Source organism: Leiobunum rupestre, chromosome 5 (genome assembly GCF_980474605.1).
Source record: "Leiobunum rupestre chromosome 5, qqLeiRupe1.1.hap1, whole genome shotgun sequence".
Lineage (NCBI taxonomy): Eukaryota > Metazoa > Arthropoda > Arachnida > Opiliones > Sclerosomatidae > Leiobunum > Leiobunum rupestre.
In genome coordinates, this window is record NC_143388.1 from 410,194 (window position 1) to 432,919 (window position 22,726).

At 34.0% G+C, this 22,726-nt stretch overlaps 2 protein-coding genes across 2 annotated transcripts; one reads left to right on the forward strand and one right to left on the reverse strand.

The window, feature by feature from the left end:
• Positions 1-13,448: 13,448 nt before the first annotated feature.
• Positions 13,449-15,146, forward strand: LOC149943313 (uncharacterized). The gene is made up of 4 exons (XM_090175617.1): positions 13,449-13,595; positions 14,125-14,308; positions 14,368-14,685; positions 14,818-15,146. The coding sequence occupies exons 1-4, from the start codon at positions 13,449-13,451 to the stop codon at positions 15,144-15,146; spliced, it is 978 nt and encodes a 325-aa protein (XP_090031743.1).
• Positions 15,147-16,861: 1,715 nt separating this feature from the next.
• On the reverse strand, positions 16,862-17,200 carry LOC149943314 (uncharacterized). Its single transcript, XM_090175620.1, has one exon. It carries the CDS (start codon positions 17,198-17,200, stop codon positions 16,862-16,864), a length of 339 nt encoding a protein of 112 aa, XP_090031746.1.
• Positions 17,201-22,726: the final 5,526 nt, after the last annotated feature.

Below are 22,726 nucleotides of genomic sequence, written 5' to 3' on the forward strand. Positions count from 1 at the left end.
ACCTGAAAAACAAAATCGTACAGCCTAGAGTGCACAGGGCAAGATAAAGGTATCAGCGAGCGAAATGTTTGGTCTATTCACTCTTTCCTTTAATATTTCACGATTTTATAGATTTTGAATCTGATTACTGGACAGTGTATTTACAGTTAAGGCAATTGTGCGATCATATTTTTGCGGCAAGTGTGCCTATTGACTTTTTGCCCTGTCTTCAAGATTTAATTAGCAAATTTCTTGTTAACGTACGAGAGACATGCGGAGCTAACGCAATGACCCCTTAATATCATTATCTTATCCATTACGTAACTGCTGTAAAGTTATACGGACCTTTATCGACCATTTAGTCGATGCGCTTTGAAAGTAAACACCGATATTTTAAGTCGGTGGCTTCCTCATCAAAAAACTTCGTTAATATCACGAAAACCCTTTTAATGAGACATCAGTATTACGAATGCTACAATTTATTATCTGAAGCAATATCGGGTATACAAGACATTAAAGGAGGGAAATTTATAGAAAAAACAAAATTACGCGAGGGTTTACAGGATAATTTTCCGGTGAATTTCCCAAATCGAATTTGTACGGTACAATCTGCTATGTACAACAATGTTCATTATGCTGTCAACTGCTACATTGTTCATAAAGTGCAGAGATATCAAGTCAAGGAATTTTTGAAAATAAATTTCATTTTTTCGCTTAATGGGCAAATTTTTTTATGTGGCGAAAGGTACGATTCATTGGGGTTTTGCTATAAAATACATTCGTACGAAATTGCAATACCAACCGTTACTGAGTGGGTTTTTTCAAATGGCGGATCTGAAATTAATCCTGTTAAGTACGATTCGTATACCGTGAATGGTACGAATTATATAACAATGCGTTCGGCGGTTTGCGAAATATAAATAAAATTTGACTATTAAGGAATTTATGTTTAAAAACAAGTAAATTGTCTTCCATTTGACTTGCACAATGTTATACGTTTCTTACATTTTTTTCACCTTTCTTAAGTGCCTACCAATTTAAATGTTTATTAAGCTAAATAAAAAGAAGTCATTAAAATACCAATTCAAACCTTTTATTTATAATTTTCTTACGTACACAAGTAGCAAACATTACCAGAAGTATATAATACAAATCTTACGAGAGAAGTATCCATCTCACAATACCGGTAATGTTTTACTCTTGAAACACGTACCTATACAGATTATATCTGAATTTTTTAAATTCTGTATGAGAAAAAGCATAGTGCGAGACAAAAGAAGGCGTCTTTATATAGCTATAAGATCAGGGTAATATAGTCTATAGAAAGGTAAATATCCCTATACAATATAAATTTAAAATATTTCGTTATTAGAAAATTAGCTTTAAAAAATAGACAGTGCCATACTTATTGTTCGTATGTTTCATATGATATAATCAAGAACTAATTTATGTATAAGAACGATCTAGGAGCCATATTTTCTACGCGTCAAGTACTAGTTGTTTTTATTTTATGGGCGGAGTTTCGTATTTGTACTTTCGACATCGCCATCTACTGAGGAATTATGGCCGCCTTCCACACAGGCATTCTTTACTGAGCACGCGCTTCTGGCAATCAGAAGATCGTGAGTTCGTGCCCGACTCCGGACGGAACGGTTTTTACTATAGAGTTTTTAAAATTAAATTTTACAAAACTGAAATTTAACTCTTCTGAATAATTCATAATTATAATTCTCTAAAATATATAATGTTTAACAATGTTAAGTTTGTTTTATAAAATATAAATTAATAAAACTCTAAAGTAAAAACTGTTCGATCAGGAGCCGGCACGAACACACGATATTCTGATTCCATAGGGAAGTGAAAATGACACCGAGTTGTTATTATTATCGCGAAGCTGCTTGGAATTGCACTATTAAGAATTAACTCAACATTACATATATATCACCTTTTATAAAAAGAAAGCCGGAGTTCACGGAATAAAGGAACTACAACGTACATGAATGCAGCAGGCTTCAAAGCTACTGTAGATCGTTCTTATACATAGATTAGTTCTTGATATAATCAATAGTTGCTTCAATCGACATAAAACCCTCGTCGACGTTGTTAATTATTTTGAATTTGGATACCAAGAAGTTGGTTATTTTCCCATTTTAGTGATTTTGCCAGAATTCTACCAGTGGCCCCGATCCCATGGGGGTGGCGCCGTCGAAGCCTCCATTGAGAAAAAACAATGGGGGCTGAGCCCCCTTTGGTAAAACCGCCGATGTTAAGGGCCGTCCCTAAATGTCTCTATTGAATTTGAGTAATATGGTTCAACAAATTTATTCACTTATCAACTTTCATTTACTTAAAAGAAAGGTCTAAGAAAAAATGTTCCGCCACATGAAAGATCATGAAAAACAATTAATAAATACCATTGGAATGGTTTTTCAATCTATAACAGCAAAAGAGGGTACAATCCATTGTAGTCCAACGCGTATACGCCACGTAGAAAATATAAATAGTTATATATCTTTTGCTGTTAAAGATAACAACAAATTTCCAATTGAATTAATTATTTATTTGTCAATCTTTTTCAAATGGTAAAACTTTTTTTATCCTAGACTTTTCGTTGTTACGGAAGCCTCGTTCATGCTTGACACATTGGAAACGTTTTTAAACGTTTTCGAAAAGTTAAATTGTAAAGTTTTCATGTCAACTGTATTTATCGTTTGTCTATTAATCCAATTGATACCGAAATTTAAGAAAACTGACTCTTCCATACCGCTATAAAGCCTTTCCAAAGTGTCTAGTGTGAACTTGTCTATAAATGTAGTCCAAAGGGATATTATCGGATGTATAAATCCGGTTTTTCAAAATAATATACGAGAGTCGAAGTAAGTCGCTCGCCAGATACCTACATAGTATTGATGAGCCCCAACTAGGGTGAAACTGGTCTACTGTTGGATTTTCTGGCGTTTTGAGTATTTTATTTTATTATTTTTTACTCGAAGGCCTATGTGGTCCGAGTTTCGCGCTTATAATTTTAGGTCGAAGACTTATGACTTATGAGTCCGAGTTTTTCTGATCGTTTTATATTTCTTCCAAATTTGTTATGGTTTAGCTTTCTGGCCCCCTTTTTTTGATGGAATTATTGCCGTTTTACGTGTTTTTCAAAATATGCAGAACCAACTTTCCAAGTGAGCTTAGAATTTTATGTTTTTAGAGTAGACAACAAATAGTACTGTTATGATTTGTACTTTGCTTTCTAATAATTGATATACATTTATACTTAAAGATTTAATTACATATATAAACTTGTTACATAACATCAATGGAGAACAATAGAAGGACGTTTAGTCTCCTGGCCGCCCAGACCGAGAGATGCCTGGTTGCCAGATATATTTTTTTTGATATTTACCCATAAGTGTCTCTGCACCATGGTGCCACCTACATGTTATTAAATGAACTACATAATATTATATACACTTTATATAACACTACCTTCCTTTTTAAAATGTTCAAATGCTAAATCTAAGGTTCAAATTTTGATGGTGGTCTTCGTGCACGGTTCGATCTTCACGGTTCGGTACTTGCATTTGAATGTGCGTTGTCTTTAGATGTGCGAGTTGGAATTTCAGGCATTTGCTTGCTGTGTTGAGGTGTTCCGTTTATGTTTTGCGCTGGTAAGGTTTGTTGAGAATTAGCAGGAGTCACAGGTGAATATTGTCTTGTTGGTCGTTTAAGTGGCATTGACGATCTGCCAGTTGGCGTTGTTGGCACTTTAGAGTGAGTTAAACTATGATAACGCCTGTTTACTGGTGGTGTATGAACATCTCTATTTGGTGGTAACGATGCATGTTAATGTGGTATATTTGTCTCTATACGTTTACGTAATTGGTTGAAATGGCGTCTCACTATTCCTTCCGGGGTTTTAACCAAAAAACATCATATTCCCTTCTTGTTTAATAATTTGACCTTGAAACCATGAATTATTTTGTCCAAAGTTCTTTGTGTATACATTATCACCTGTTTGGAAGGAAACCGCGTGCGAACTTTGGTGTGTGTGAAGTGAGTGTCACGTTTTTCGCTGGATCATAAGTGGACTGGTGACATAGCTGTTGGAAATGACTAGACAGGCAATTACTTTTAACGAAATTTATTTTCTTAACTCTTTCATTGAGTTGCGTTGAAGATTCAACATTTTGTATGGAAAAATATGAGTTAATATTACAATTGAAACTGGGTTTATATACCGCTTATTAAAAAAGTATTGAGTTCGACCTTATCTTATCAAGATAATAAACATTAATTTTAACTAACACTTATTTCTTTTAAATTAAACCTTTTTAGAGTTTTTCTATTTTTTATGTTTAAGTAATCGCAACATCCTCCGCCCGATGGTCAATGATTGTTCCTGACACTTCGCTGATTTCTAAGTTGTATAGGTGTTGAAGGGCTCTTTTTGCTGTGACGCCACCAGGTAGCCTTAGACTGCACGCTCGAACCTTTCCATCACGTCCAGGAAAAACTTCGGTAATACGTCCGATACGCCATACTTGTCGAGGTAATTTTTCATCGCCCAAGAGTACGACATCGTTCACCTTGAAAGGAACGGTGCTGGTTACTGCTTTGCTGGTGTGGGCCGAGCGAAGTTCCAGTAGGTAGTTGTTGCGCCAGCGATGCCAGGAATGGTTCAGAACGGCTTGACGATGTTTAAGTCGCTGAATCATCCGTCTCTCGTTGGCGTTGACGTCTGGTCTCTTGAAGGAATGATCGGGAAACGAATTGGCTCGTTGACCAATGAGAAAGTGTGAGGGAGTCACCCTTACGAAAAATGTCTTACGATTTCTTAAGACTTTTTTAACGAATATTTTTGGGAAATTCTTAAGAAATTCCCTTGGGAAACATTTGGAAGTTTGGCCGTATTTTCCCAACAACTTTCCTAAGGTTTCTTAAGACTTTTTTAACGAATATTTTTGGGAAATTCTTAAGAAATTCCCTTGGGAAACATTCGGAAGTTCGGCCCTATTTTCCCAACAACTTTCCTAAGATTTCTTAAGAATATTTTTGGAAATACTCCTTAAAAAAACCCAATAATCTTAAAATCACTTTCCAAAAGACCCTTAAAATATTTCTTTATAAATGGAATTATTTAAACATGTTTATAAGGAAATTTGTTACTTAATGGTTTCTTTTAGTTGCATACCTTAAAATAAATAGATCAAACAAATTTCAATACAATTATCTTTATTGATTATTTGAAAACAAAAGGTTAGCAAGAGGGAAGTGAATCATTTTCATTAGAGTTGTGGGGTTCCTTCTTTTATTGTTATATGTTATTTCTTTTATCTTGTCTTGCAATGTTCTTTTAATTTTAACGATCGAAATCTCATTGTATTTTTTTTCGTAAAATCTATACAAAAACAGTGCATTAATATTAATATGAACAATTGTAAATATTGATTTATTAAATAAACAAATGCGAAGTTTGTTCAATAATAAATGTGCAAAATAATTATAAAAAAATACTACTCAAACAGAAATTATTAAACTTATATTTAAATGAAACTACTAAACATATTAATACATTGATCTGAAAATATTCCAAATAGTACTAATTTGAATATATGTTAATAAAAAAACTAAAGCTAATTTTTAACAATCCAATTTTTAAAACTTTAAATCTTTGTATTTCAATTTTTAAATCGAATTGTTTAAAAACTGCATTTTGTTTTATATATAATGATATTTTTTACCTACTTGATTGTACTTTTTGGACCTAGTGAAGTTTAAAATAAAAAAATATTACTTACCCATTATTGCATTTATCTTAGCTGGATCGAGTTGTTTTTTAGCAGGAATGTTTCGATAGGCGTTTGACTGCTGGCCGCTTATAGAAGTGTTAATCAATTCACTTTCTGAAAACAAACACAGTAGAAGGCTTCTGGCAAAAACCGTAGCGTTGCCACTAGCTGTAAATTCTGCTGTTGTCAAATCTGTTCTTTTGATTTTGACATTGTTTCCAATTTCAACCTATTATAAAGTGATGATTTGCATCAAATAATACATCACAAATTTAATAGATTATAGATTATATAGTGTGTATAATATTCTTTACATATGTCATAAATTAATATAAAATTATTAGACTTATATACCATTTCGTCTTGTGTGTCTTTTTCTACTACTGGATTATCTGTGCTTTTTAACAATCTTCCTCACTTTATTAACTAAGTTATCTAAATCTAATTAAATTATAAATTTGAAATTTATTGAAATGAATATTTTTAAAATATAATATTATATTTGCAAATTAGAATGCATTATTTCATACCTGCAAATTTTTTAAGTTCTTGGTTTTCTTCCAACAAAGCATTGTTCTCTTCAGTCAATTTCTTTTCTTTTCTCTTAAGTTTGTTTATTTTTTCCAAGAGCTTGGAAACACTGCTGGATACTTCTGTGTCCTCTTCTGCTTCTGGGTCTACACTTAAAGCTTTATCTTCTGCTTCATTGCGATCTTGCTCAATTTCTTCCATTAAGCTTTGATTTTGCTAAAAATACAAACATGTAATAAGGAATTGAAAATTAAATAATTATAGTATTTACTTTTACTATTACGACCTCCTTCCCGCGCGTAACGTTATGTCACGATATGGAAAGTAGTCAGTAATAAGTAAAAAAAAGGAAAAGTTGATGAATTCGGACAGTAATTAGGATACTCAATGAAACTCTCGATTGAAATGTCTTTATTGATATATAAAATAACACAAGAAATGAACAATAAATGATAAATTAAAAAGGCGAGTTCTGCTTACTAAAATCTGGCGTATCCTCGGGATACTTGGCGGCCATAATAATGGTTATACACTTTAAAGGGGGGTGATTAAATATAGAAATAGAGAAATAACTTGCGTTAGGCGCTTAAATTTAATATTACAATACTAGTTATCGGGGAGAGCTCAAAATTATACGGACGTGGCAAGGTTAAAAAATCTGTTAAGATACTTTTGGGGTTGGGGGTTTGGCTTTTATACGGGTTGGAATAAAGGGTTATTGTTCAGGGCTCTCGACACGGGGCTTTTCTTGTTCTTGGGACAGGATATTGGCAAAACACTCTAACTTGGTATTGAAGGAATCATTAGGGGAGTATTGATTTAACAGGGTTTTAGGGGCTCTACACTCAATCTTTTAACCTGTCGGGGATTAGCGTATATTCTTAAACGTAGTTTTTTCGTCTTAGGGGTTAACAAGGGGGGTTTTCAAGGAAATTTTCAACGTAACGTTTTTCGCTCTCAGGGGATGTTGTCTAATTCTCTTCGCTGGCTCTGTTTCTTGATGTCTCGGATATCGGGTTACTGCAAAGCGACGTGGACGACTTTATTTTCTTCGTGGCTGCTCTTCGATTTACGGGATTCCGGATGACGGGAGCTTCCGGGTTACGGGTTTCTGGATTACGCAAGACACACGCACACTTGCTTCTAAAGAAGGGGAATGGAACCCAGGAATGTCCTTTGCCAGTGGATGATACTTCGACGACAGTGGATTTGGAGGGGTATCTTTGGTTGACTCGATCTGCTGATAGATTTTTCCACACCGGGGAAAACGTTCTTGGATTTAGGGATTCATTTCAAATTAAACGCGACGGGCATTTCGCCTCTTTTGGGTTGTGCATTATGCCTCTTTTATTGGGACTTCGGGGACTACGTTCTTGGGATATCGCGGCCTAAGCCCGGACTGGTTTGGAGATCTCTTCTAGTTCCGCTTATGTTTCGGAACTCTTCCTGTTAGAATCTAACTTTTCCCTTGGCGTTCTCTGGTTTTTTTTTCTTTCTTCCGTTTAGGGGGGGGGGGGTGGAAAAGTTGGGTGTCGCTTCATGGTGTAATCTGGTCTTCTGGGTTTCTTATCTATTTTTCTGGGCGCCGGCTTGTCTATCTTGGGGAAAGTAACACGACGGTGGGACCACGAATAGAATAGATTCGCTTAACTATGGTTTTAAATAGACTTTTCGGTTTTATGAGTTTTTTAATTTAATTTTAATATTTAGAAATTTACAATTACATCCATCTTCTGGGATTTTTCTGGGGCTTTCAAACTATACCACTCATGTCATACCAAGTATCGAAGGGGTTAATTAAGTTTATTAAAGGATTTTTAATTAATTGGAGAATTTTGATTAAACTTGCGTTATATTATGGGGAATTATTCCAATAAAGGATTATAGGATACACAAATGAAAAAGAGTCTTATTTCTATAAATGGGATACACAACACAAAAAATACAATCTTAACATATAACTTTCACAACTGAAACAAACAATATTTATGACAATGATCTTATAGACTTAATTTATTATGGGTTTTAAATTGTTTATTTTATTTATTAGATTTACTAGTTTTACTTTTTAATTTTACTTATAGGCTTACTTAGTCTTATTTACTTATGTGGTTAGATAAATCGTTAATTTTCTCTCGCCATATGGCGCCAAAGGGGTAACATTACCTTTGAATGTAAAAATAAACATATTTTTAGTTTTTAAATTATTAAAATTAAAATTTTCCATTGCCAATATAAATATTTTGAAAAGTATTAACTAGATAAATATGCAAATGCCACTTGAGATTTCAAACCTCTTAATAACTAAAATTCAACTCACTAGCTTTCAACAATAAATAATGCCAAAACCATAACACAAAATGAAGTTGGATATTTATTTTTATACTCTTACTTTATTGTGTTATGATATATAAATAATTATTTAAAAAGCCACGATACTTCATTACTACATATTGGTTTTATTTTAAAAATTCAACAAACTTTCGAACCGTAGCTCTTCGTCAGGTCACTTGTTACCAATTTAAAAGATTTCTACAAATTCTTAATTCCCGACAATGAGTAATGAATTTAACCGATTTTGAGCCCTCCCTCCAATTTATTATAACTATTGGCCCTTTATATAAATTAATTTTACCTCTATATATATATATATATATATATATATATATATATATATATATATATATATAGGTAAAATTAATTTATATAAAGGGCCAATAGTTATAATAAATATATATATATATATATATATATATATATATATATATACCAACTCTTTAACATTTCTATTTTATATAATCACTTTCTTTGGTCAATATTTTGAATTTTTCTCATTCTATATTGTGATAAAACAATTTATTGCGATAGTACAACTGTTATCCTTATCTCTATTTTCTTTGGCCTATATACATTATTACAATTGCATGGTATTTGTTAAACATTTCCGGTTTCATTTTCCATCTTAGGTTTATTTCTTAACAGAATGGATGCTAGATTTTAGTACTTATTATTTATCAAGGTGACATTTTTTTTAATTGACGGTTTGTCTTTTTAAATAATTATTTAAATATCATAGCATTGTAATAAACCATGACTAAAGCAATTATTCAAATTAAGAATCTTACTTTATTAATTGCAGGATTTTTACTTTTCTTTTGTATTTTTGACTTATCAGTCAATTTGGAGGCTATTTGTTTTCTTTTTTCTCTAAATTCAGTGGTGTGCCTGGAAAAGAGATTATTTTTAAAGTATTGAAATAGGCGTCAAAATGAGAAAATGTTGTAATTATGTGTTTAAGTCATTTATATATTAAACTAAAACTAAAGATTTTATTACCTAAGTAAATTTGATTAATATAAAATATAATTTTAATATAATAATTATAATACTTGACGAATTTTAAACTACATTTACAACTCTAAAGAAATTTCATAAATATATATTAATAGGCCAATATATCTAATAAAATCAAATATAATTACCAAAATCTAAAAGTTCAGCTGGATACGGCTTCTTTTGGTAAACTACATCAGTAATGGTGCCTTTAAATTTAGAAATATCTTTTGCTAAAGCGATTTCCGAAGCTAATTCTTTATATGTTAAAGCCTTTAAAGAATAGACATCTAAAGTTAGAATTTTTTCTGTCACCCATTTGACAAGCACGTGAAGTTCGCAATAAGAATTTGTATTTGCCATCGTAAAGTTAAATTTGAACTGTTCTAATCATTAATTGCCCACTCAAGCGCGCACCGATTCCTTAACTGCTTCCTCAGAAATCTCGTCACTCTCTTCACCAGCTAGTGTTGCCAATGTTTGACGAGCGAAAATCCCACAGTCAAGTTCCAAAATTTCCAGCCAACACGTTTTTAGCCACGCCCCCTCCCAAAACTCAGCAGAAAACATGCCAAATATTTTCAAGTTTCGTAAACCAGACAGCATCACGGGTGGTAGTCTGGTAGAAACTTTCACGCCGAGTCACGGCAGTCCGAGTAAAATTTCCCGAAATACTGCAACTAGAAGGGGAAAATGAAGTAATTTCCAAGCACTTGCATCTAGCGTTAGAGAAAAAGAAGTCTTATATTTTCGGTTTATGAATTTCTGGAAATTGTGCTTTTTCCAAAAATCCCACCAAATCAATGATTTTCGCTTAAAAATCCCTTTATACCACACAGCTCAAAAAATCGCCAAAAATCCCACAATAAGGGATTTTTCCCACACATTGGCAACACTGCTCTTCACTATACAGCGTTGCCAGGTAAACAAAACTGAAATTAAAGTATCGAAGGCCATAACCATAGAGGAATAGTAGAAAGATGACTTTTGTCGGAGTTTTCTAGGTTCCCACCCATAACAAGTTACTCCCACAAACGGGAGAGTAAGGGGGGAATGAAAATGTGGGCAATCCTGGTACCAGATGGTTGCTCGTAGAGATATTAGATTTATATTAGTGGTCCAAGGATGCGTTCCCCACGTTTTCAACCACCCCACTCTCTCGCTTGTGGGGTACTCAAATCACGAGTCAAATCAGAGCTTCCTTCGACAAACGTCTTCCTTCTACTATTCCTCCATGCCATAACTTATCGAATTTACTAGAAAATATAGTACACAAGTACGGCCAACTTTTATTACTTGCTATTGGGTGGTAGCACTTGATCATAGTGGTCCATGAATCGTGTTATTTATTTAGACGACAAATTTTAAACTTATATATTGGAATATTATAACCATAGAAATCAGAAGGTAACTAGGTAATTTTTGCTATGGTATACCACGAGCGGAGTTGAAATTGGCGGATTAGACAGCAACGCCGTCTTTTAACAATATCCTAATTTGTAACGAAGGCAGACTTTTTTAGTAACAAAACTAGCGGGAGAGGCCGCTACCAGCGGATTCCGCAAAGTTTTAGTAAAGCCAAAACTACGGCCGTTCTAATCGGAGGGCGCATTCCGGCATTGGTGAAATCGTTCTAATTAATTTCTGATTTCTATAATTATAACCCCTATAGACTCTTAAACGCGCCTCCTAAATTGACCGCCATTAGCTTACAGTCTACGGGGAGGGAGATGAAAAACCGGGGATAAAATTTCTGCGGTATAGAGCGCTTGCTCGTCAGTTGCCTGTACGATAATGGCGGCGCCCAGTAAACGTTTCTAAAAAGAGTGTATAACGTTTTTAGAACTAATAACTAGTTCCATTCTTAGCCTACTAGGAGTAATGTAACGTACTACAAACGGCGTTCTTGAGTTATTAACAGAAATAAACTTTCTAAACTTTCTTTAATTATCGCGCAAATATCGGAAATACAGTAAAATTATTGCAAAAAGCGTACTATATAGTACACGATTGAAATTATAGTACGGAGAAAATCTAAAGGTAATATATTATCGAAACGTATTATAATTATAGTATGGCGGGCAAATTTATATTTTCGGCCAACTTTTACTTCTCTATTGTCCAGTTTTCCTTGAATAGCGACAAGGTCATCGCTCGTGAACTAAGCGGGACTCTCTCGTTTCTCTTATCAGCTGTTTTCTCAGTACATAATTATATATTAAGGGAAAGTCGTAAAGGGCTTCCAGTTAGGCGGTTTTTCAGCCCAATTGGGCTACATTTATCACAATTTGGGCGTCGCACCCCAAAGTTTTTCTGGTAGCCCTGAAGTCGCTCTGCATCGCGCACGTATCTGCATGCATCTTCCGTTGTTTTTCGTAAAGTGAATAATATTAATTTTTTAAAAGTTTCGTTATGAATTCTGTAAACAAATACCGAAAATATTTACGGGAAGACAAAAACACTATACCAATAAGATCTCGAAAACGGTATATAAAAAGAAAAAAACCATCGTTTTCAAATGAAAATTGTTATACGTCATCTTACAGTGATTCGAACTCGGATTTTAATCATTTTGGAATCGCAGAATCGGAAAATTTAAAAAACATGGATATTAATATGGAAATAGCAGCTCAAGTATTGTAAGTGTTAAATTCTTTTTTGAAAATGCAAATAATCTCAGATATATTTTATAATAACAATAATTAATATAAGGGACCCGGAAACGAATGAAGAAATTAGCAGTTCTAGCTCTGACGAAAGTAATAACAACAGTGATTTTAACGATAATTCTCATAATGAAAATACTACTGTACCTGATATGTTTTAAGACAAGAAAATGTATTACACACTAAAAGTTTGATCATGGTGAAAAATAGCTAAATTAGGTATACACTCTTTTTAGAAACGTTAACTGGGCGCCGCCATTATCGTACAGATAACCGCTCTATACCTCAGAAATTTTATCCCCCCCAAAACCGGTTATATTCATCACCCTCTGTAAGGTAATGACGGTCGATTGAGGAGGCGCGTTTAAGAGTCTTTTCTTGCTAACACCCAGCTTTATGCAATTTGGAATTTTAATTTAAACTTTAGTTTATTAATTAACCGGAATTAAATATATAATAAATCATTTTACTATACATCCTTTAGATAATTTATATTAAAATATAAATGAATAAAAACTTTCACAAATTATTATAATTATACTTTAGGACAATATATAACTTTTAAGATAAATTATTGGTGTAGATGTTAATATATATTTAATTAAACACTTTCTTGTATCAACTTTAAGATCTTAATTATCAGTTGTTTATTCATGTATTTATTATAATTCTAGGATGTACCACTTTATGAAGGATCTCATTTAACAAAAACAGAGAGTATGCTACTTATAATGGCACACATTCTAAGATATCATTCTTCTGATGAAGCTACTTCCAGTTTATTACAATTACTTAGATGGCACTTGCCAAAAGACGCATCTACATCTTTTCCAATAACAAAATATCTTTTTTATAACTATTTTTATTGCCCGCAACCTTTGGTAAAACCATATTTTTATTGCGCAAATGATAATTGCAATGTAAATTACTTGGGCCCAGAGAAAGAGGATAGAAATGAACTACAGTGCGATATTTGCAACTCCAATTTTGACATTGACCTTTTGTTAAAAGGTGGAAATTACTTTATAATTTTCGAAGTCGAATCGCAAATCAAAAACCTTCTGGAGCTGATAAGCCCGGATTTATTGAAAAAACAATTGATTATTATGATATATCCGACATTACAAAATCATCAAAATATCGTAAAAGCTGTATGAAAGACAATGACGTGTCTATAACTTGGAACACTGACGGTGTTCCAGTTTTTGAAACTTCAAAATTTGACATTTGGCCATTACAATTCACAATCAATGAGTTACCCCTTGGAGTTAGGCAGCGAAATCAGTGTTTCCACTCTGCGGTAGAGATTTTCGCCTATTTTAGGGGCAATTTAACAGTTTTCGCCGGTTCTATAGTCGATTTTCGCCGCCGTTTTCGCCGCAATTTCCCCCCATAGATTTACCTTAATTTTTTTAGTGAGTGTCACTGCATATTTTACTTCTCTTTATTTCCAATTTTAGATTTAGGCAATATTTTTTTATATAAAAAAATACATTTTATTTCTTTAAATGTTACACATTTTTTATTGGTATATATAAAAATTGAATGGGCGGTCATAGGGGTCAGAGTAGGGGGACTACAGAGACGACGATTTTTTAGTTTTTCTGACTGAAAATATCGAAAAATATTTTCGCCGCAATTTGCGCCGTTTTCAATGGTTTTCGCCGCTTATTCGCCTTTACGCCGGTTTTAAAATTTATTGTGCCCACCGAGACGTTTTTCGCCGAAAACGCCCTTTTTCGCCGCAAAGTGGAAACACTGAGCGAAATACTCTTTGCGCTGGCCTTTGGTTTGGTAAAAATAAGCCCAACATGAACTGTTTTTTAAAGCCTTTTGTGGAAAATATAAATTCTCTTCATAAAAAAGGAGTTCTTTGGACCAACAAAGAGCAAAAACTTATAACGTCGCGTGTGTTTCCTGGACTCTGCACCGTTGACACCATAGCTAGATGTAACATCCAAAATATGACTCAATTTAATGGAGAATGTGGATGCCCATGGTGTTATCATCCAGGCATAATGATTGAAAAAGGAAAGGGTCAAATTAGAGTTTATCCCTTTAAACATTTTGAGAGTGTGAAATTACGCACAAATCATTCATGTCTACTAGACGCAAAAAAGCGGTAAAAAGCAATGAAATTATAAATGGTGTCAAAGGTCCTTCAGTCTTGTTTAAACTTCATAATTATGACATAGTTGAAGATGTAGTTGTAGATTACATGCACTGTTTATGCTTAGGAGTTTTTAAAACCACAACAAGTTTGTGGCTTGATTCTAAGTCACATAGAGAAGTGTATTACTTGGGAAATAATGTGGCTGAATTGGATAAAAGACTTCTTCAAATAAAAGTGCCAAAGGAATTTTCTAGAAAGCCAAGGTCTTTCGAAATGCGTGCGTTTTGGAAAGCATCGGAATGGAGGGCATGAGCCCTATTTTATTCACCGTTCGTGTTAAAACATCTTCTCCCAAATCAGTTTTTTAACAATTGGATGAAGTTGATTAAGGCGATTCATGTACTATTAGGAAAATCTATTCCTGTTACTTTACTTTTCCAAGTCAGAAAAAATATAGCTGAATTTCTCAGTGGATATGAAAACCTCTACGGAGTTGAGTGTAGGCTTTTCAACGTACACGAAATAAATCATTTAGTAGATTGTGTAGCTAATTGGGGACCGCTATGGGCTTATTCTGCTTTTCCATTTGAGAACAACAATGGTCGCCTTCTAAAATTATTCCACGGAACTCAATGTGTACAAACTCAAATTTCTCAGAGATTTCTATTTATGCAATATTTACCAACTATGGTTTTAAAAAATAATGCTTTTGATAAAAAGCCACTTTTAGCAAAATAATTTGGTTCATTAACCAATAAATTTTCACAATTTCCAAGAAAAAACTTTAAAACTAGTGAAGAACAAACAATTGTCTTGGGAAAAACATTGCCTGGAAATGTTGATCTTGATGAGATAATTTTGTTAGAGGAGAATGAATTACAACCTTTAGCTGCGGTTTTGCACAAAAAAGTTACCATAAATAGAATACAATTAAGTGCGAAATGTAGGAGCCAGAGAACAGAGAACTGTTACTTTTATACCGAAAATGATAATATATGTAATTTTTTTTAAACTATTGTGTATATATTCAACTTCTAATGGAGAAATTTATGCCTCGGCTCAAAATATAAAAAATAATAATTTTAAAGGGATAGAAACTGACCTTCCACAAATAATATTTCCAATTGTATTAGACAGAGGGAAAACGCTATTTTGTCTTGAAAATACAAAAATAAATAAATGTTTGAGAATTGTTAAAAACTCCACGGACTATTTGATGAAATTAAATTTAGTATTGGATGGAAATTAAATTTAACGATGGATTAAAAAAAGTTCATTTTATTTTTTAAAGTTCAATATTTTCTCATTTCATTTTTCTTTTTTATTGCGTCAAACCTAAATTAACATTGTAATTCTATAAAAAAATGTACAAGTCTTAATTGAGACAAATATTCTCAATCATTTCTTAAAAATATTTTTCTGGTTCCTTTTAGTTTTCCTATGCATTTTTAAAAAAATGTTTTACCAATAAATTTCCAATTTTCTACTCTTTAAGCATTCCGATATTTTTCACAAGAATTCTTAAGGTAAATTTTCCACATTGTTCACTAAAAACTATTTCCCAAGATTGCCCTTCAATTTTCTTACGTGTTCTTAAGAGATATTTTCCGAACAAAACCTTAACTTTCTGCTATTTAAACTTCCCAACAATTTCCTTAAGAATTCGCGAGGCAAGTTTTCCGAATTTTTCCTTAAGAGGATTTTCCCAAGATTTCCCTTCAATTTTCTTACGTGTTCTTAAGAGATATTTTCCTAACAAAACCTTAACTTTCTGCTATTTAAACTTCCCAACAATTTCCTTAAGAATTCGCGAGGCAAGTTTTCCGAATTTTTCCTTAAGAGGATTTTCCCAAGATTTCCCTTCAATTTTCTTAAGTGTTCTTAAGAGATATTGTCCCATGGATGACAACCCCAAAGACTCCCTTGGGCTCCCAAGTATTTTCTTAAGATTTCTTACAACATTTTTCGTAAGGGCAACGGGAATGGCTCGTTTGGGTCGGTATCGTTGTACGTCAACGGTCTTGAGTTGACGACTGCCTCAATTTCAGTTAGACTCGTTGCTAGTTCTTCGAAGGACATTGCATTATTCCCAATGGTTTTCTTTAAACAGGTCTTCACGGAACAGACAAGCCGTTCCCAAAAACCGCCCCACCAGGCAGCGTACTCCGTGATATATCTCCATGCTATTCCCTTGTGGCCCAGATATTCTTGAAACGGCTTTTCTTCGATATTCCGGTCAAGTTTTTCAAGATCTCGGTCGGTTTTCTTAAAGGGCTTTTCATTATCAGAATATACGTTTGAACAAATTCCTCTTCAAGCCAAAAATCTTCGAAAAGCCATCATAAACTTGTCGGAGCTCATATCAGACACCAACTCCAAGTGAATGGCTCGGGTTACTCCACAAGTTAAGAGAGCGATGTAGACCTTCTTGGAACCTTCCAGCCTTGCAGTTTTTAAGGACCGGCGAAGTCGATTCCGGTTGTCGCAAATGGAGGCGCCTCGTTGACTCTTTGGAAAGGCAGGGGGGCGGCAATTTTATCTCCAGCCTTGACGCTGAAACGCCGACAAACCATACATCTTCCAATTATCTTCTTCACCATCTGACGTCCTTGAAATATCCAGTAGTTCTCCCTTAGTTGCGTCAATGTAGCATTTAGACCTCCGTGCATCATGGCGCAATGGCTTTCTTTTACTAAAAGCTCGGAAAACCTGTGTTTTGATGGTATAAGGTATTGATGTTTGACTTGATATTCGAGATTTGAGTTCTGCCAACGGCCTCCGACTCGAAGCATGCCATCTTGTAGAAATGGACAAAATTGAATGATTGTTTAGTTCTTTGGTAACGGTTGACTGTTCAGCAAACACGCGACTTCCTCTAGAAATGACTCTTGTTGGACTTGACGTATCCAGTTTTTACGAGAATTTTCTATTTCTTCTGTTGCTAGGGGACCAGTTCTTCTTTGGTTCCTTGTATTGTTTCGCCAACGTAGAATCCAGGAAGTTAATAGAAATACTCGAGTTACTGAACTGTATTTTTGCAGATCCATGACGGGTTCACTTTCTTGCACGAGACCGGGCATTTGAATAGTTCGCCTCTCTTCTTCTTCTTCTTGATTGCCGTTGGAAAACTTTGAATTTCTCGGCCACGTCCATTTTTCTTGTAGAAGCCATGGAGGTCCATTCCACCAGATTCTGTTTGACATGAGTTCGTTTACGGAGCATCCTCGGGACGGCAGATCCGCGGGATTGGTCTTTCCAGCGCAGTGACCCCAGGACGACGGCTCTGTTAACTTGAGAATTTTGGCAATCCTGTTTGCTACGAAAGGTTTCCACTCTCTAGCCAATCTTTGGATCCATTGAACGACGATGGTAGAGTCGGTCCAACAATAATAAGTGGTGATCTCGCCGTTAAAAACGCCCAACAAATAACTCAGTAATCGAGAACCAACCAATGCTGCCATCAACTCCAGACGAGGTATATTTAATTCTTTAACTGGAGCGACTCTGGTTTTTGATGAAAGCAGACTGACTCCAATATTTCCGGTAACTGTCTCGTATCTTAGGTTGACAAGCTGCACGATTTTGGTCTGACCGACAAGTCCGGTAATGTGAATGCTTCACCTGATAAGATTTTTGTTGGGGAAGCTTCCGACTTTGAATCGGGAAGAGAGGCGATTAAAATCAGGCAGACTAGCTAGTCAGGTGGCAGCAGCCAATAGAAACCGAGAAAAAGACTTCATTGCGATCACGTGTGAAATCGCAGTGAGCGAACGACGTTAAATTTAGGTTTTTTTATAAACTTTTCGACGTATTGATCCTTGTGTGGAGAAAGTTTTATAGTAAAAGAAACTATTAGTTTTATAACTATTTCTTTCCCTTTTTAATTATAACATAATTAATCTAAGTGTTCGTTCTTTTTTCACCCTTTGTTTATTTACGATCAAAACATACCTAATTTTATTCATCAGACTCCATATTTACTCTAACTCAAAACGATAAATTTAACCTGCCACAATATTGAGCCAAACCCAACATTCCCAAATCAGAAAAACAAGCAGACAGCTTCTACCTAAATTTTCTTTATCTGATTGGTTAATGATATATTAACGACCTCACGCGTCTAACGTTCGAACTAAACTTCCCGACAAAACGCATCCAACACTAATCTGACGAGTTGGATAGTATGAACGCGAAAGCTGACAGGACTAGTCGGGCTGACTAATCAGACAGACATAGTCAGCCGACTAGAGTTGGATAGTGTGAATGAGCCTTAACAAGTACAAAACACTTCTATGGAATTTCTTTCTAATGAGGCTGCTGGCTACTCTTATTGAACACGGATGGCGCTACAGGTTGAGGCCGCTGGTGCCGCCTTTCATTTAATAGAAGCGTGTGCGCCGTGCCGTGGCACTTTGAAATTTTATCGTGCCGTCGCGTGCTTTATTAAACGGAAGACAGCGCGAGAAAGCAACTTTAGCCTTTAACGTGTCCAATAAGAATAGCCAGCAGCCTCATTCCAAACTTATTACTAAGGAGCTTCGGCCGCCATTCAGAAAAAAATGCGATCGGCGCCACTGAATTCTACTTAACTTTCCAACCGCTGGGGTTAAAGGGTTAATTAAACATAAATCGATAGGAAAGGACATCACCAATGTCGCATTTATAAAGGGTCTTTTTTTCTTCGGAGAAGTTATTTTTTTCAAAAACTATTTATTCTACTGATTTCAAATTTATCGCACTAATGTCCCCCCTTTATAGTTAATTTACCTTCCAAATTTGAAATCAGTAGTATAAATAGTTTTTGAATAAAATCACTTTCCGAGCAATAAAAAGAAAAAGACCCAGTATAAACATTTTTGATTCGGGCCAAAAACTTGAGCAGTGCTCATTATTAAATTTGTTCATACACATATTTGGGATTTCTAATGATGCACATATCGATCCTTGCTTTTGCGGCATTAATGGAAATCTAATTGAACGAATATTGGTATCACCCGAAGTAACAAATAAGTGTGCCCTACACACAATCCTAGCATACCAGTTGAAAGCCTGCCCGAAGTAACAAATAAAATGACACTTTATATGTGTGACACTTATAATGTATGGTCAAAAGCAGGGCTGGATTAAGACTTTATGGGGCCCTAGGCCCGAGTTAATTTTGGTGCCCCCTTTCAATAGCGAGCGAAGTGAGCTAGGCGCTTCCTCAATTTATAATTGAGAAATGGAAGGAAAATTCATTTTGCTGCCAGATTTAGTATTTTGTGAAAAGCAAATGATGAAAGTTTTGTACTTTTTTTTCTTTCGAAGCGGCTTGGTGCCCTAGGCCCAGGCCTATTAGGCCTATTGGTTAATCCGTCCCTGGTCAAAAGTAATTAATAAGTGTAACCCTTTCAACGTATGGCGAAAAGTGAAAAACAGAAGCCGTACGCGTCGCTTTCAATATATGACCCGTGGGGTTGGACAGAGACTGGCAAAGCCTACAGGACTTCGAAATCTATAGCCGCGTTCATACGTACCCTCGGAAACATTTTGTATTGTGTCGATATTGTGAGATACGCCAGGCTAGACCTCTATAAACACAGGGATTTACAATGTCGGAAGTTGCGGGGGTCCGTATACGCTGCCCAAAAAACATTGTTTAGAATTAAAATTAAGCAACGTAATTACAAATTTAGGTTACATGGAAATCTCAGCTATTCCAAAATATAACTTTCATGAATATCGGACTTAAATTAAGGAACATTAGGTAGACTTTTAGCCAAAAATATAAAACCACGAAAATTGGGGTCCCGTAAATTACATTGAAAACTCAAATTAAATTAAATATTTTTTTATATAACCTATTGAGATATGTCCGCTGAATCCTAACCTAACCAAAGAATTTTTTTATCGTTATCGGACTTCATTTTAATTAAAATATCTACCGCACAAAGCGAAATCACCGAAAATAGTAATTTGGTTAAATGCCCAACTTCTAGGGCTCTGATTTCAAAAATTAAAGAAAGGCTATCGATGCCGATTTATGTACAACGAGATATCATTTCCTTTTCAGGCCCTAACTGTTGAAGAGATATGCGTGACACGGCGGCATGACTCCACTGTACGTGAAACTAATATACACAAATCCCTAGGATTGTGTGTAAAAACGGGGCCCCAATTATATTATTTCTGATATATGCTCAGCGGGACTTTTTTGCAATTTTATAGTGTAATTATAATTTTATTCAAGATTTAATTCCTTAAGCAAGATATATTTAACACATCGAGGAGCGTAATGTACAGTGTAGATGAAACGTTGGGTTGTAGAGTTTTTTTGTTTACTCTTTCTTTTTCTTCATAGTAACGGTTCTCGAAAATTAAAACTAAAATCTTCCTCATTAGCGTTCACCGGAATCTGCAACTGAAATTTTGATAGATCGAAATTATTTCAATATTGTTAAAACTAATTTGGTGCGAGTGGATTCGAAAAGGAATGTAGTTATTCGTATAAGCAATGAAGCGAATAAATGCGCGTTTAAATATATAATTTAAGTTAAATAAGACCCCAATGCCCGAGTGGAAAATAAAAAAGTAAAATGGATAAAAAGTGGTAAATAAGGCGTAACATTTTCAGTATAGAATAAAAGGTCTGAAAAAGATAGGTTTTATTTTTTGACTCCCTTTTCACCACTTAGGGGTGAAGGTCTTGAAAAGGTTCATCGTGCCCAAAAACGGCTATTTTATGCCCTTAGAGGTATCGCTGAAAACAAACTGGATTTAAAAATGTATGGAACTATTGGCGATTACCTTTTCAAACTTTTTTAGGTTAATTTTTAGCACTCAAAAGGGATAACTTTCTTATGTTGAACCTTTTTACAACTATATAAAACCCCTTTTTTGAGTGTATTGCGTGAAAATCTTGGGAAAAAAATGATATCAAAACCTAATAAAGTGCCGGTAATAATACTAAAAAAGTTAATAACTAAGAGAATGCATTAGACTAGTTTTATGTATTTTGGGCGGTATTTTTTTCAACTCTTTTACGTTGAATTACAAAAGTAATTAGCATAAAATGTATTAATTGTTTTCGCATTTAGTAATTTTTACAAAAATATTAATATATGTAATCACCCTTAAATACTAGAAAAAGCGCAAGTCCCCATAAGATAGAATTTTGCTTTGTGAGAGTCTCCAATAAGATAGATTATTGAACGGTGTGAGTCCCCATAAAAGCTTATTTTAGAACGCCATTTTCTTAAAATGTTTTCAAATCTGTAAATCACATGTTTTAAACAACTATACGGAAATAACTACAGAATATTTACTTTCAAATCTGGTATTGCTTGAAAATCTTGAAAATAAAAATGATATCAAAACCTAATAAAGTGCCGGTAATAATACTAAAAAAATTATTAACTAAGAGAATGCATTAGATTAGTTTTATGTATTTTTGGTGAATATTTTTTTCTACTCTTTTACGTTGAATTACAAAAGTTACTAGTGTAAAATGTAACAATTGTTTCCGCATTTAGTAATTTATACTAAAATTATAATATATAACATCACCCTTAAATTCTAAAAAAACCTAAGTACCCATAAAAGATAATTTTGCATGGTGTGAGTCCCCACAATAGCTTATTTTTGATCGCCGTTTTGATAATGTGTTCAAATCTGTAAATCATATGTTTTAAACAACTTTATGGAAATTCCTTGAGAATATTTACTTTCAAATCTGGTATTGCGTGAAAATCTTGAAAAAAATGATATCAAAACCTAATAAAGTGCCGGTAATAATACTAAAAATTAATAACTAAGAGAATGCATTAGATTAGTGTTATGTATTTTTGGCGGATATTTTTTTCAACTCTTTTACGTTGAATTACAAAAGTTATTAATATAAAATGTATTAATTGTTTTCGCATTAAGTAATTTTTACAAAAATATTAATATATGTAATCACACTTAAATACTAGAAAAACCGCAAGTCCCCTTAAGATAGAATTTTAGACGGTTTGAGTCCCTATAACAGCTAAATTAGAAGATTGTTTGTCCCTATAACAGCTTAATTTAGAACTTCATTTTTATAATGTTTACAAATCCGTAAATCATATGTTTGAATCAATTGTACGCAAATATTAAGTTTACATATTTGAAAACCTCACTTTTCACGAATGATGAGTTTGTTCTAAATAAAAATTTAATTTAAATTTTAACATTAAAAATTTTTGCTTTTAATAAATTATCTTCTTAAGAATAACTATGATTAAATTTAGAGTTATTTATTTATAACAGAAACGAAGTATTGATTTAAAACTGAAAAAACTGCGATAAGAAAAAAG

Excerpts from the sequence above, each read along its gene's own strand:
- LOC149943313 (XM_090175617.1), top strand. The coding sequence starts at position 13,449 with ATGAAAGACAATGACGTGTCTATAACTTGGAACACTGACGGTGTTCCA. Across the intron at positions 13,596-14,124 it reads ATCAGTGTTTCCACTCTGCG|CCTTTTGTGGAAAATATAAA; the intron begins GTAGAGATTTTC and ends TGTTTTTTAAAG. Across the intron at positions 14,686-14,817 it reads GCCAAGGTCTTTCGAAATGC|GAAAATCTATTCCTGTTACT; the intron begins GTGCGTTTTGGA and ends ATGTACTATTAG.
- LOC149943314 (XM_090175620.1), bottom strand. The coding sequence starts at position 17,200 with ATGCTTCGAGTCGGAGGCCGTTGGCAGAACTCAAATCTCGAATATCAA.